The 14,240-nt window shown below is 41.6% G+C and overlaps 1 protein-coding gene across 1 annotated transcript in view; it reads left to right on the top strand.

Annotated features, from left to right (window-relative positions):
• The window catches only part of LOC311148694 (mucin-2-like), a gene marked incomplete at both ends in the record, with an annotated part of 52,629 nt that overhangs the window by 6,692 nt on the left and 31,697 nt on the right, over positions 1-14,240 (top strand). Inside the window, 3 exons of the mRNA XM_084185673.1 lie at positions 7,519-7,604; positions 7,840-7,876; positions 8,716-8,782. Coding sequence (XP_084041799.1) covers positions 7,519-7,604; positions 7,840-7,876; positions 8,716-8,782 — 190 coding nt within the window. The remainder of the gene's footprint in view (positions 1-7,518; positions 7,605-7,839; positions 7,877-8,715; positions 8,783-14,240) is intronic.

A 14,240-nucleotide genomic window follows, 5' to 3' on the forward strand; every position in this document is an offset into this window, starting at 1 on the left:
CAATTAATCCAATCAATTAATTAACCAATTCAAATCAATATATCAATAAACTAATTCAATCAATCAATCAATCAATAAATTCAACCAATCAAATCAATCAATGAATCAACAAATCAAATCAATAAATCAATCAACTAATTTAATCAATCAAATCAATCAATGAATTACTAATCAATCAATCAATCAATTACTAATGAAATCAATCAATCAATTACGAATGAAATCAATCAATCAATTAATCCAATCAATCAACTAATCAATCAATCAATCAATTAATCAAATCAATCAATAATCAATCAAATCAATCAACAAATCAAATCAATAAATCAATCAACTAATTTAATCAATCAAATCAATCAATGAATTACTAATCAATCAATCAATCAATTACCAATGAAATCAATCAATCAATTAATCCAATCAATCAACTAATCAATCAATAAATCAATTAATCCAATCAATCAATAATCAATCAAATCAATCAATCAATTACTAATCAAATCAATTAATCAATTAATCCAATCAAGTCAATCAATCAATCACTAATCAAATCAATCAATCAATTAATCCAATCAACAAACTAATCAATCAAATCAATCAATCAATTACTAATTATTCTGTGAATTTTATTTTACCAAATTATTGATTAGTGGCAATCTTACCACATCCGATGAGGAAGAGTAAAGGAAAGTAGTCAACTCCAGAGCAATTAAAAAATAAAATACCTGTACCAGCAGCACTACCCAATTGCTTAATAAGCAATTAATTACCTTAATTTTACAGAATAATGTCAATGCTGGATTTCCAACACAACTCTAATCAAAACAAGTCATTGACAAAAACTCTAATGTGCAATTATCAATTACATCAATTCATCAGTCTGTTGCCAAGTTCCTGCGAAATGGTCAGAACATGAAAAATTCTATGTAGACACAATGTATCAATTAAATCCTGTAAGGGAAAGTAGGTTTTGTGGATAAGAACAGTACTGGCCTTAATTTGGCTGGGTGGTTGTCATCGATGCCAGCTGATGTTAGCACCTTCTCTCTCTCTCTCTCTGTCTCCTCCTTCTCGTCTCTCGTATGACAGAAGGACAAAAGAACAAGCAAGAATTTAGTTAATCATTATTTATATATATATATATATTTTCTTTCACATTCACGCTAAGAAATAAGCAAACAGCTTAACTCAGGAATATTATAAATAGCTCAATAACATTTTATTTTATTCATTTATTTTATTATTATTATTTTTAATCCGTTAATATATCTCTCATTCACCAACTCAACCGATTATCAACCAAACAGGTTTACAGTCAAGCAATAGTTAATTCAAGAGAACATTTCACTTGTGTGCAAAATTCCCCCTCCCGTTTTCTTTTTTGTCTGCACTGAAAACGGACTCTCCCAATCAGTTCAGTGCAGGGGAGTGGCTAAACTAATAAATCCTACGCGTGCGCAGTTCAGTCACCAATGTGATTTCAGAGTGGAAGGAGCTATAAACAGACCCGCTGTTGCTCCGTTCTCCGCTCCCACAGACAATAACAAGACTCTGCAGAACATACAAACAAACACGAAACACACAGAACACAAATCCCACTTCCAAGTTATGTTATCTTTCACTTATCCTAGTTTGCAGATTGATAGTTATGCTGTTATCAATTACAAAACATCTCTATACACTCTTAAAAAGTCCTCCCTGTAGGGTCATGCTATTCTAATAGTTAATGAACATTCTCCTTCTATAGAGAATCATAAGGTTTGACCTTAACTAACATATTTCCTTACAAAAGAGTAAAGCTCTGTTGTCAGAGCCTTAGTCGACACACATCTGGAAGTAATCAGAGACGCAGCCCCCCCCTCTCTCTGTTTCACACACACACAGAGAGAAATTGGCTGTCGTTCTCTCACACACACACAGAGGATCCATTTATCGCCGTTCCTATTTTCTTTTGTATTCCTTTTGCTAAATTTCTGCTACCTTGAGTTGCAGACATTAAATGAGAGGTCACTTTGGACATATAATTCGTCAACCATATTCCAAGAGGTAACATACAATTTAACATATCTCGTACAAACTCACAGTTCCCAGAACTGACTTGAGAGTTAATCTAATAACTATCAAGATTTATGGCCATCATATTGATGCCTTGGTTTCAAGGGCTTGCTTAAATTAACGGCGCCCTAAAAGTATACTGTTACTCATTTCAAGCGTTATCCTCTAAGCCTTTCCTTGGACACTCCTTGCACTTTTATTCAAGCCAAAACATCGGTGTCTTGTCGGTGTGTCCTACAGACACTCCACACTTTTTTTTTTTGCTTTGTTCTCAACGCAAACTAATTTAGAAAATTTAGAACGGAATTCCTATCACACAGCAAAAAAGAACCAGCAAAACGCACGCATAGATACGTTGACGGTACATCTTGAACACACACACTCTCTGGACTCACAAAACGGCCAGCGCCCAATATTAGTGAAAAAAGCTCACCTTTTTAGTTTTTGCCGGCTTCTTTGAGCGGTAGTCACTTTGTAGCCCAGGAATGGAATGTTGAGATAAGATGTAGCACGACCCAAAAAATAAAATAAAAATAAAACTACCTCGTCGCCATTAAATGTAGTGTCTAAAAGACACACCTTTGCTGGTCCATGCTTGTGATGATAAGGAATCCGCCGACACTGTACTCTGTTTTCAAAGGTTTATTATAACAAAGGTTCCAGCATCGGAATTTGACAGATTCTGCAGATATCTGTGAGACAGCACAGCCAATCAGTAATTTGCTATTCTCCCCTTCTATTGTTCAAGACATGGTTTTATATTATTTATGACGTAATATGGTGTGATTCTAAAAAACCAATCCCTGGCCTTTTCCACACTGCTCCCCATATCATCTTTCCATGAACCACAGTAATGTTTTCCAGATGTTTCCAGCACAGTAGAGTACACCATTTTGCCACATTAGCAAAATCTTAGGGCCAAGTTCCCTCTATCACACTTTCTGCAACAGTCAGCATATTGTAGACTTTAAGACACTACACTTGCTACTTTATTGACAGTTTGACAAGAACGTGCGGTAGCTAACTAGCTTGTTAATTGTTTACAAACGAATTAGTGAATGCGCTAGAAAGCTAAACAGCTAGCTAGTTGACTGCTGTGGCTAGCCGAAAGCGACTTGTTTTGAAAGTTGGATCATCTTATCCTTTGAGGCTTTATAAGTGTTACATTTACATTTTAGTCATTTAGCACAAGCTCTTATCCAGAGCGACTTACAGTTAGTGAGTGCATACATTATTTTTTTATTTTTCATACTGGCCCCCCGTGGGAATCGAACCCACAAACCTGGCGTTGCAAACGCCACGTTCTACCAACTGAGCTACATCCCTGCCGGCCATTCCCTCCCCTACCCTGGACTAATTATGCGCCGCCCCATGGGTCTCCCGGTCGCGGCCGGCTACGACAGAGCCTGGATTCGAACCAGGATCTCTAGCGGCACAGCTAGCACTGCGATGCAGTGCCTCAGACCACTGCGCCACTCGGGTCTTACACTATGCTTTTTGAACAGTCAAAGCAACTGGCAGGCATTATTGTCACCATAGCTTGCTACATAACTGAGTGATAGGAAGCATGAACGCCATCACCAATCCGCCTACACCACTGCACACACACCCGTCATTACTATGACAACGGGCGTAGTAGCCATGTCAGCAACACACACAAATCCAATTTGGTCACTTGTAACTGTTTGGACAGTCAGTATTCCAAAACAGATTTGAAAAACAAAACTGATTTGAGCGTTAAGGCCTGCAGTGTAAGCAAAGCTTTAGAGCTTTCATGGATGTCAGTTAGAGAGTAATCCCTGACATTACAGGACAGAAATATATATTTGGTGTTTCATGTTTTATCATACAGTAGTAAAGCAGTACTATTTTTTCATGAGGTTAGGATTAACCCTGCAAACAAACATTAACATCACGATATGGTCACCTACAGGATGGTGTCCATGGTCCAGTGGAGGTTTTGTCTAGTTCCCAGTTTGCTCCGGGGATGTCCCCAAGGACAATTTTAGAACATTCTGTCATGGTCCCCTGAATGTTTTTGTCTAGTTCCCAGTTTGTTCCGGGGATGTCCCCAAGGACAATTTTAGAACATTCTGTCATGGATCCCCTGGATGTTTTTGTCTAGTTCCCAGTTTGCTCCGGGGATGTCCCCAAGGACAATTTTAGAACATTCTGTCATGGTCCCCTGGATGTTTTTGTCTAGTTCCCGGCTTGTTCCGGGGCCGTCACCTGATGGTTGAAAAGAAACACACCACCTCTATTTACTGTTGCCAAGCCCATCAAGGCCCGGATTGGTGACCCACTGATCCGTTCACAGATTTTTGTCTTTTGACAATGTTTGGGACCCCCACACACACAAACAGTGCTTTTAACGTAGTGTTTTCAACTTATATATTTGATATACATGATTACATTGTGTATGTTTGTTTATTCAGTAATTATTATTCAACACTTCCTAACTTGGGATTTGAACTGACAACCTCTTGGTTTCACGGCATTCCGATCATCCCGTTACGCCACCATGTCAGTGTCATTGACTAATTTCAGCTTTGTTAAAAATACACTCAAGAACAAATATAATATTCATCATAGTGAGTCAGGAGTAACATTAAAACAGAACAATATGACCAAGCAACATTAGACAACTATACAGAATACCCTCAAATTGCTGAGATAAGTCAAGACAGTTTAAAACTTTCTGAGAAATAGCCATTATTTACCATTTTACACCTAGGGTTACTATACATGATTTTAACCCATTTTATAAGAGATTCTCCAAAATTGAAACGCTCTAAGCATTTATATAGAAACCCCAGTCGTACTTTATCAAATGCCTTTTCAAAGTCTGCTATGAATAGCAGGCCTGGTTTCCCAGATTTTGCATAGTGTTCTATTGTTTCCAGTACTTGCCTTATATTATCTCCAATGTCTCTTCCATGTAAAAAACCTGTCTGATTAGAATGAATAATGTCCGACAATACCTTTTTAATTCGCGCTATACATTTTGCTAGAATTTTTGCATCACACTACTGAAGAGTAAGGGGCCTCCAATTTTTTTAATGGACTGGATCTTTATATTTTCCACTTGTATCCTGTTTCAGTAATAATGAAATCAGACCTTCTTCTTGAGTGTCTGATAATCTACCATTTACATAGGAGTGGTTAAAACATGCTAATAACGGTCCTCTGAGTATATCAAGAAAGGTTTGGTATACCTTGACTGGTATGCCATCCAACCCTGGTTTACCCGGACTTAAAGTCTTTAATTGCATCCAGAAGTTCCTCCTCTGTAATTTCACCTTTTTTTTTGTTCTTTTTTTTTGGTCATTTAGCAGACGCTCTTATCCAGAGCGACTTACAGGAGCATTTAATTCAATGAATGATGGAGCTGAGTTTGCCTATTTGCCCAAAATGTCATTTAAGGTGCTTCAAAGCTTTTTACTATCATTCTTTATATCATTTATCTTTGTTTCATAGTATAGTTTTTTATTTCTATTAAGTTTAGTCACATGATTTCTCAATTTGCAGTACGTTTGCCAATCGGTTGTGCAGCCAGACTTATTTGACATTCCTTTTGCCTAATCCCTCTCAAACATACACTTTTTCAAATCCTAATCAATCCACGGGATTTAACCGTTTTTACAGTCATTTTCTTAATGGGTGCATTCTTATTAGTAACTGGAATAAGCAATTTCATAAATGTGTCAAGCGCAGCATCTGGTTGCTTCTCATTACATACCACAAACCCAAAATATTTTTTACATCATCAACATAGGAATCACTATAAAACAGATATTATGACCTCTTATACACTATATTAGGCCCAGCCTTTGGAACTTTGGTTTTCCTAGATGTGGCTGCTATATTGTGATCACTACGTCCGATGGATTTGGATTCAGCTTTTAAGCAGATATCTGCTCTATTAGTAAAGATGTGATCAATATACGTTGATGATTTCATTATTTTGCTGTTTGTAAATACCCTTGTAGGTTGACTGATAACCTGGACCAGGTTGCAGGCACTGGTTACAGTTTGAAGCTTTTTCTTGAGTGGGCAGCTTGATGAAAGCCAGTCAATATTAAGATCACTCAGAAAATATACCTCTATGTTGATATCACATACATTATCAAGCATTTCAAACATATTTGCCAGATACTGACTGTTAGCACTTGGTGGTCCATAGCGGCTTCCCACTAGAATGGGCTTTATGTGAGCCAGGTGAACCTGTAGCCATATTACTTAAAAGGTATGAGATCCTCTATAAGCTCTACAGGAATGTGGCTCTGTCTATAGGCCGCAACACCACCCCCATTGGCATTTCTGTCTTTTCTGTTATAGCCATTTATTGTTATTCTTAGATATTACTACACTGCTGGAGCTAGGAACAGAAGATCTAGCAAAGTTAGCTTAAGAAAGTAAGGGAGAAATCTGACCTTTCTGCAGCAGGTAGCTCTGGCCGGGCAGCTTCATCTTGTAGCAGGTTGAGGGACTAACTTACTTCCACTAGCTAGCATGACTATAGCCAGTAACCCGGAAGGGCTAGCCAGACTGCTAGCTAGCTAATAGCCAGCTAGGGCTAGCTAGCCAATAGCCAGCTAGTGCTAGCTAGCCAATAGCCAGCTAGTGCTAGCTAGCCAATAGCCAGCTAGTGCAGCTAGCCAGCTAGTCCCGGTTTAGGAATACGACAACAGATAATAGTATCCTGTAAAACAGGAGAAATGATGAGACTGGAAATAAGGTGTCTGGTTCGTGGACAGCTTCACTCAGAATGAAGAAGTAGTGCGAAGGTCAAAGTACATCACCAACCAGAGCTCCCAAATATCGCATTCTCCCCCTTACTTCCAATATAACGTCTGGAGGACATATATTCTTAAAGGACATATATTCTTATTTAAGAGATGTGCACCTTATTTTTCTAACTAAAAGAAAACATAAAATGAACACAACTGTGACCATACATTTTGTGTGCATCACACGCTCCCCAACATAAATAAAATGGCTCCTGACGTAATTAAACATCGGCCCCATAATTACATCTCAGAAATTCATTTAACTCCTTTCAACCTTCTTCAAGTATAGTACACAAAAGTGTAGAATGTGGAAGATATGTAGGTGGGGCATGGTGTATTGGAGTAAGGTGTGGTGGGGTAAGGTAAAACTTGGCATTGTGCTGGGATGTAGTAAGGTGTTCCTCATCTTGGCATATGAGGTAGACTATAGGCCCCAACTGTGTTAACTACTGGCTGTAGTGAAGGCTCACCTAGTGTCTCGTAGGTAAGCATTTGTCTAGGCCTTCTATCTCTGGTGGACCGTCTGACTTGCTCCTCAATCGGATCTTGGTCTAATTTTCTATCGTCCCTAACAGGCTCTTAATTCGTTACATTTTCAACTTCAGTTTCATCAGGCTGATCCATTTCAGGTAAGTACTCGTTCTCAGTTTGTCCTATTCTTTTCTTTCCATAGGTACAACTACACAGGCAGGTACTGCTCCTTGAGAAGATTCCCCCTGCACTGGATTCTCTGTGGCACACAGGCAGCTCTCAGGCTAGGCAAGTAGGTCTCTGCTCTCTCTTCCTTGGCTAAGGTATCCTCAACCAGTAGTGGCCTGTTCTCTCTTCCTTGGCTAAGGTATCCTCAACCAGTAGTGGCCTGTTCTCTCTTCCTTGGCTAAGGTATCCTCAACCAGTAGTGGCCTGTTCTCTCTTCTTCAACTGTGTCTGTTGTCACTTTTGTGTGATATTTCTCTCTCGTCATCAACTCTCTCTTGTCTTTTTCGTCCTCTAGGTTGCTTTTGCGGGCACAGCTTTGGCTGGATGTGGAGGTACGTCGACTGGTAAATCATTTACAAGGAGCAACAGGTTCTGATGGAGCGTCCTCTTTCTACCTTCGCTAGTTTCTGGACTGATTTTATAAACAGGGATGTCACCGACTTGTTATCTCACTTTGTAGATGTTCCTCTCCCAGTATGATCTCAGTTTACCTGGACCTCCTCTTTCACTTAGGTTGCGGACTAAGACTCTGTCTCCAGGCTGAAGAACTACACCCCTTGTTTGCTTGTCGTAGTAGGCGTTGTTTCTGGAGCTTGACTGTTTACTGTTTCCAGACGCTAGCTTGTATGCTTCAGTCCTCTGGTCTGCCATTTTCTCTGCATATCCTCTGGGTGAACTAGTCTCTTCATCTGTGATCAACCCGAACAGCAGGGAGACGGGGGTGGCGACCATACTGTAGAAAGAATGGAGAGTATCCCGTAGACTCATGTCTGGTGCAGTTATACGCATGTACGATCCACTTTTCCTTCTCCTTCTCTTCCAATGTCCTTAACATGAAGTAATATCCTGTTAATCCTCTCGGAGGGCTTGCCTTGCGATTGGTAGGGAGACGTTCTGGAATGACCAACACCTGACAGCTTCCGGAGAGTTCTGAAGAGCTCATTTTTGAACTCACAACCTTGGTCATGATGTAACTTTGACAGGTAACCAAACCTCGGGATGAAATCGTTCTGTACTTAACGGGGAGTACAAGCCGTCGTCTCTCACTTGTCCTTCCATACGGTAATCCATCTTCCAAGTGAACTTAACTCCACTCATGTTGTAATTTCCTTGTAAGCCCCTTCACTGTTCTCTGTGTGTCATTGTCAAGTGTTCTGTTGTCTACTTTCAGACGGATTTCTTCTCCAATGGCCTGGTCCTCTCTCTGTGCTTCAGCCAGCTCATCATGCCTATCATTGGTAAAAGTTTATGTAGTAGTTGGGCAGCATACTGAGAAGCTAGGTTCAAGACTGCAACTCAGGCAATGTCCTTCTTCTGAGCAGCTTGGCTTCCTTCCCAGGTGGCGAGAACAGCATCCTGTGAAAGCTCCTCTGTACATGCAGTCACATATTTGTTTATGTCAAGAGGCAAGCGTGACAAGGTGTCGGCATCAATGTTGATTTTGCTAGGCCTATATTGAATGTCAAACCGGTAATCCGACAGCTCTCCCACCCAGCGGTGGCCAATTGCTTTGAGTTTTGCAGTGCTCATGAGATAATTGAGCGGATTAAGTGTGGAGCATAGAACATATAGTCTCTAAACTTTTCGTACACAACCCATTTCAAAGCGAGCAACTCCAGTTTCCCAGAATGGAGATTGTAGTTTCTCTTGGCTGGTTTGAGCGTCCTTGAGCCGTATCCAATAACCTTCAACCTCCCTTCCTGGCGTTGGTATAAGCTGGCTCCCAGGCCCTTCTGTGATGCTTCGGTGTGAAGCGTGAATGGTGAGTCGAAGTCGGGATACACTAACACAGGTGGGTTGAGTAGCATGTTGATCAGTCTCTCCAGAGTGGTCTGATGCTCACTAGTCCATTCTACTGGAGCTTGGGATGACAGCTGGGGCCCTTTGACTCTCCCTCTGGCTGGCTTCACTGATAGCACTGCTGTTGTTGACTTGACCTGAGTGTTTTAGCTACCCTGGAGATGTTCCTGGATGTAAGGTCGATAATAGCCCAGGAATTCCAGTAGTTTCCGCACGTCCACAACCGTCTGAGGTGTCTTCTCTCTGAGTGCTGAGACAGCCTTCTAGGTCCTTTAGGTCTATCCTTACACCATCTGCAGAGACAAGACGCCCCACGTACCTGACCTCGCTCTTAAAAATCTCAAATGTTTATACTCTGAGTTTGACTACATAACGTTGGAGAGCTCTGAGGACTTTCCAGAGTCCTTCAATAATAATAATATGCCATTTAGCAGACGCGTTTATCCAAAGTGACTTACAGTCATGCGTGCATACATTTTCTGTGTATGGGTGGTCCCGGGGATCGAACCCACTACCCTGGCGTTACAAGCACCGTGCGCTACCAGCTGAGCTACAGAGGACCACCTTCAACGTGCTGTCTCATCTGTTGAGTCTGAGGTAGAGCAACTCTCTGACCTCCGGCTCCCCCTAGCTTTGGCAGCCTGTACTGACGTGCGTGGAGGGGCTTTGCGTCTAACGTCTCCCTGGGACTGTGGCCCGGTCACTGGTTTTCTCTCCACAGTGACCGTCTCCTGTTTCCCGAGCGCTCCAGTTTCTTTAGACAGACCTACTGACCTGTGCCCTTCCTCGCCGTGGACGAAGCAATGACTACAGTTGGATAAACCCTTCCGGACACATTTGGGACATCCATACGGTTTCTCTCTCCTGGGAACGAGCGGTCTGCTTATAGTACACTGGCACGTCTGCTCTAGTTGTTTTGCCTGATTCAGAGAGTCAGTCAAGTTTGTCAGAGCCTCATCCTGGTCACTGAGCTGTTTTATGGTCATGCTTTTGATTTTACATTCAGCGGCCTCTGTCTTAGAGTCGTGACCATGTTCCTCATCCGGCTGAACACCATGAGCGTGGGTAGGTTTGTACCGAGGTGTCGGCCCTAACCTGCGCTGACTCTCATTCTCATCAAAGGTAATTTTCATGAAATGTCTCAGTGTCACCTCACCTGTCACAGCGGATGTTGTTATGTTTGAGGCCTAGGCCCTTGTACAGTGTGTAGAAACACGCCTTGGACTGTCTCTGTCCTATACTTAACATCCGTCTCAGCTTGTTTAGCAGTAAACAGGATCTTCTGTTTCAGTCCAATCATCCTATAGAGAAACTGTTGCCGCGTCTCTTGCTCACTTTGTTTTGCACACATTAGCTCTCTGTGCTATTATTTTCCACTAGGTGTCACTGGAGAAACCCTTTTGAGTTCAGGCTACTGTCATGTCATCCTTGTTCATTAACATGTCCTTAAAGTTTCCCGGTTTTTATTATTCTCAACACTCCCCTGACTACCTCACTGAAGTCCTCTCTCAACCCCTCGTCTATCTGTTTTACACACATGGTTGTAGCTCATATCTGCCGTGTGGTCCCCTATTTGACCCCCATGGATCTTTGAACTCCCTGCGATTGAGGTAGGAAAGGTCTCTTGGGGAGACCACCTTCTCATGTCTAGGTGCTACGACACGCTCAGACTGGTGGCTCCTGTGTGAGATGTTGCTAGTTCGTACTACACCAGGTGTCTGTGCAGGAGGTGGAGTGCGACTCTGGAGTGGGTCTTTGTGCCCGAGAAGCTTTCTACCTTGCTCCTCCAGGTTTGGTGTGCTTTATGAATGCACAACCAGAAGCACCCTTTTCCCCCACTACTATCAATAAAATCATTGTATTAAGTGATACAAAAGTGTTGCTGTGCATGAAGTTTAAAACGCATTCTGTCATGACTAAATGTGTAACGTGATGTATTTTAGTATTAACACAATAAAAGGCTACAATATGTCGAGTTTCCCGGGAAAGCTGTGAAGTGAGCTGAAGCCTATTGCTTTATTGTGTTTATGAGTCTGTTATTAAAGAATGTGAAACAATGTTGTGTGTGTTTACTATTGCCTGATTGTGTTCATGACTGTTATTAAATGTGTATGTTTACTGCTTTTCATGAAATCACGTATGGCTGCAAACATTGTATATACATTTGTTCATATGGTCAGAATGTTGTGTATATATAGCCTACAGAAATTGGTTCAGTTATGGCCTAAAATAAATGTGTTCATATGGACAGAATATTGTAGGCTAGACCTACAGTGCATTCAGAAAGTATTCACACCCCTTGACTTTTTCCACATTGTGTTACAAAGTGGGATTAAAATGGATTTAATTGTCATTTTTGTCAACTATCTACACAAAATATTCTGTAATGTCAAAGTGGAAGAAAAATTCTAACATTTGTAAAAAACAACATGAAAATCAAACACTAATATACTGTCTGTTGATTACATAAGTAGTCAACCCCCTGAGTCAATACATGTTACAATCACCTTTGGCAGCCATTACAGCTGTGAGTCTTTCTGGGTAAGTCTCTAAGAGCTTTCCATACTTGGATTGCAACATTTGCCCATTATTCTTTTCAAAATTCTTCAAGCTCTGTCAAATTGGTTTTATGTCATTGCTAGACAACCATTTTCAGGTTTTGCCATTGGTTTTCAAGCTGATTTAATTCAAAACTGTAATTTGTTCACTCGAGAACATTACCTGTCTTCTTGGTAAGCGACTCCAGTGTAGATTTGGCCTTGTGTTTTAGATTATTGTCCTGCTGAAAGGTGAATTCATCTCCCAGTGTGTCACGCCCTGTCTCTAAGGACTTGTATTTGTTGAGTCAGGGTGTGTATTTTCTGTGTTGGGTTTGTCTATGATGTTGAGAGCCCAGTACAGTCTAACCCTTTAATCAGAGACTATTGTTACTTTGTGTCTCTATATCCCAGTACAGTCTAACCCTTTAATCAGAGACTATTGTTACTTTGTGTCTATATAAGCATAATGTTTCCATTTCTATAGTCATGTGACAAAGGGTCTTTTTTAAATTGAAATGTCCAAATGCTGGCCTGTACAGCCTCCATACCTGTCATTGACCTTACTCTCCATGTCAACTGTACAGCTTCCATACCTGTCATTGACCTTACCCTCCATACCTTACCCTCCATATCAACTGTACAGCTTCCATACCTGTCATTGACCTTACCCTCCATGCCTGTCATTTACCTTACCCTCCATACCTTACCCTCCATACCTTACCCTCCATGTCAACTGTACAGCCTCCATACCTGTCATTGACCTTACCCTCCATACCTTACCCTCCATACCTGTCATTGACCTTACCCTCCATGCCTGTCATTTACCTTACCCTCCATACCTTACCCTCCATACCTTACCCTCCATGTCAACTGTACAGCCTCCATACCTGTCATTGACCTTACTCTCCATGTCAACTGTACAGCTTCCATACCTGTCATTGACCTTACCCTCCATACCTTACCCTCCATATCAACTGTACAGCTTCCATACCTGTCATTGTCCTTACCCTCCATGCCTGTCATTTACCTTACCCTCCATACCTTACCCTCCATACCTTACCCTCCATGTCAACTGTACAGCCTCCATACCTGTCATTGACCTTACCCTCCATACCTTACCCTCCATACCTGTCATTGACCTTACCCTCCATACCTTACCCTCCACACCTGTCATTGACCTTACCCTCCATACCTTACCCTCCCTGTCAACTGTACAGCCTCCATACCTGTCATTGACCTTACCCTCCATGTCAACTGTACAGCCTCCATACCTGTCATTGACCTTACCCTCCATACCTTACCCTCCATACCTGTCATTGACCTTACCCTCCATACCTTACCCTCCATGTCAACTGTACAGCCTCCATATCTGTCATTGACCTTACCCTCCATACCTTACCCTCCATACCTGTCATTGACCTTACCCTCCATACCTTACCCTCCATGTCAACTGTACAGCCTCCATACCTGTCATTGACCTTACCCTCCATACCTTACCCTCCATACCTGTCATTGACCTTACCCTCCATGTCATGTCAACTTTATCAAATCACAGCACCTACAGTACAGACCATTCTTCACAACACTTACATGCATTCATAAGAAGTGTGGAAGCAATTATCAACTTGCGATTGTTGACATATAAATTAATGGAATGCTTATGTACAGCCTTTGAATGTATAATGTATGTACGGGTTCGCTTCACTCTGTTCCCAGGGTGGTAGCCAGGGGCACCAAAACAGAGGAGAAGTTGAGCCTCTCCCTTCAACACTCTTGGTTGTTGCTGAAATTGACCCACTATGCTGTTTACTCTCTGCATCTACATCATATCACCGAGTCTACCTTTAAAATGAACCGGTATTGAAGACGCTGAGGAGAAAAGTGACAAAGGATCAGTCAGTGTCCTGAGACAGAATAATGACATACAGTAACATCTAATCTAACAGCAATGTCCCATAGCCTGTGTAACGTCTTGTACCCACAGTAGAACGTTTCTAGCCTGGGTGCCAGTGTGTTGTTAGACTTCCTATATATAACTGTCTTATGAAATTTGTCAAGTTTGGCGAGCCAATGAATGACGAGAAGTTGACAAGATTAGCTGAAAACAGACTGGCATCCAGGCTGGAAAGGGTCTGAAAGGGTTGGGAACATGGCCGGGACCAGGATGTAGCACTGTTGACGGCCTCGGTTGCTCCTCCTTCAAGAGAAACAGATGGCAGACAGGAGATGCCATAACCCTGAACCATATATAGATGACTCTTATATATCCCTGATTGAACCCTTCTACTGAGCTGCTGCTGCTGCTGCTGGGGACAGACGCTGACCGCGTCCCAAATGGATCCCTGTTGCCTATATA

The sequence above is a fragment of the Coregonus lavaretus genome (genome assembly GCF_964263955.1).
Source record: "Coregonus lavaretus genome assembly, chromosome: 21".
In the NCBI taxonomy this organism is placed as follows: Eukaryota; Metazoa; Chordata; class Actinopteri; order Salmoniformes; family Salmonidae; genus Coregonus; species Coregonus lavaretus.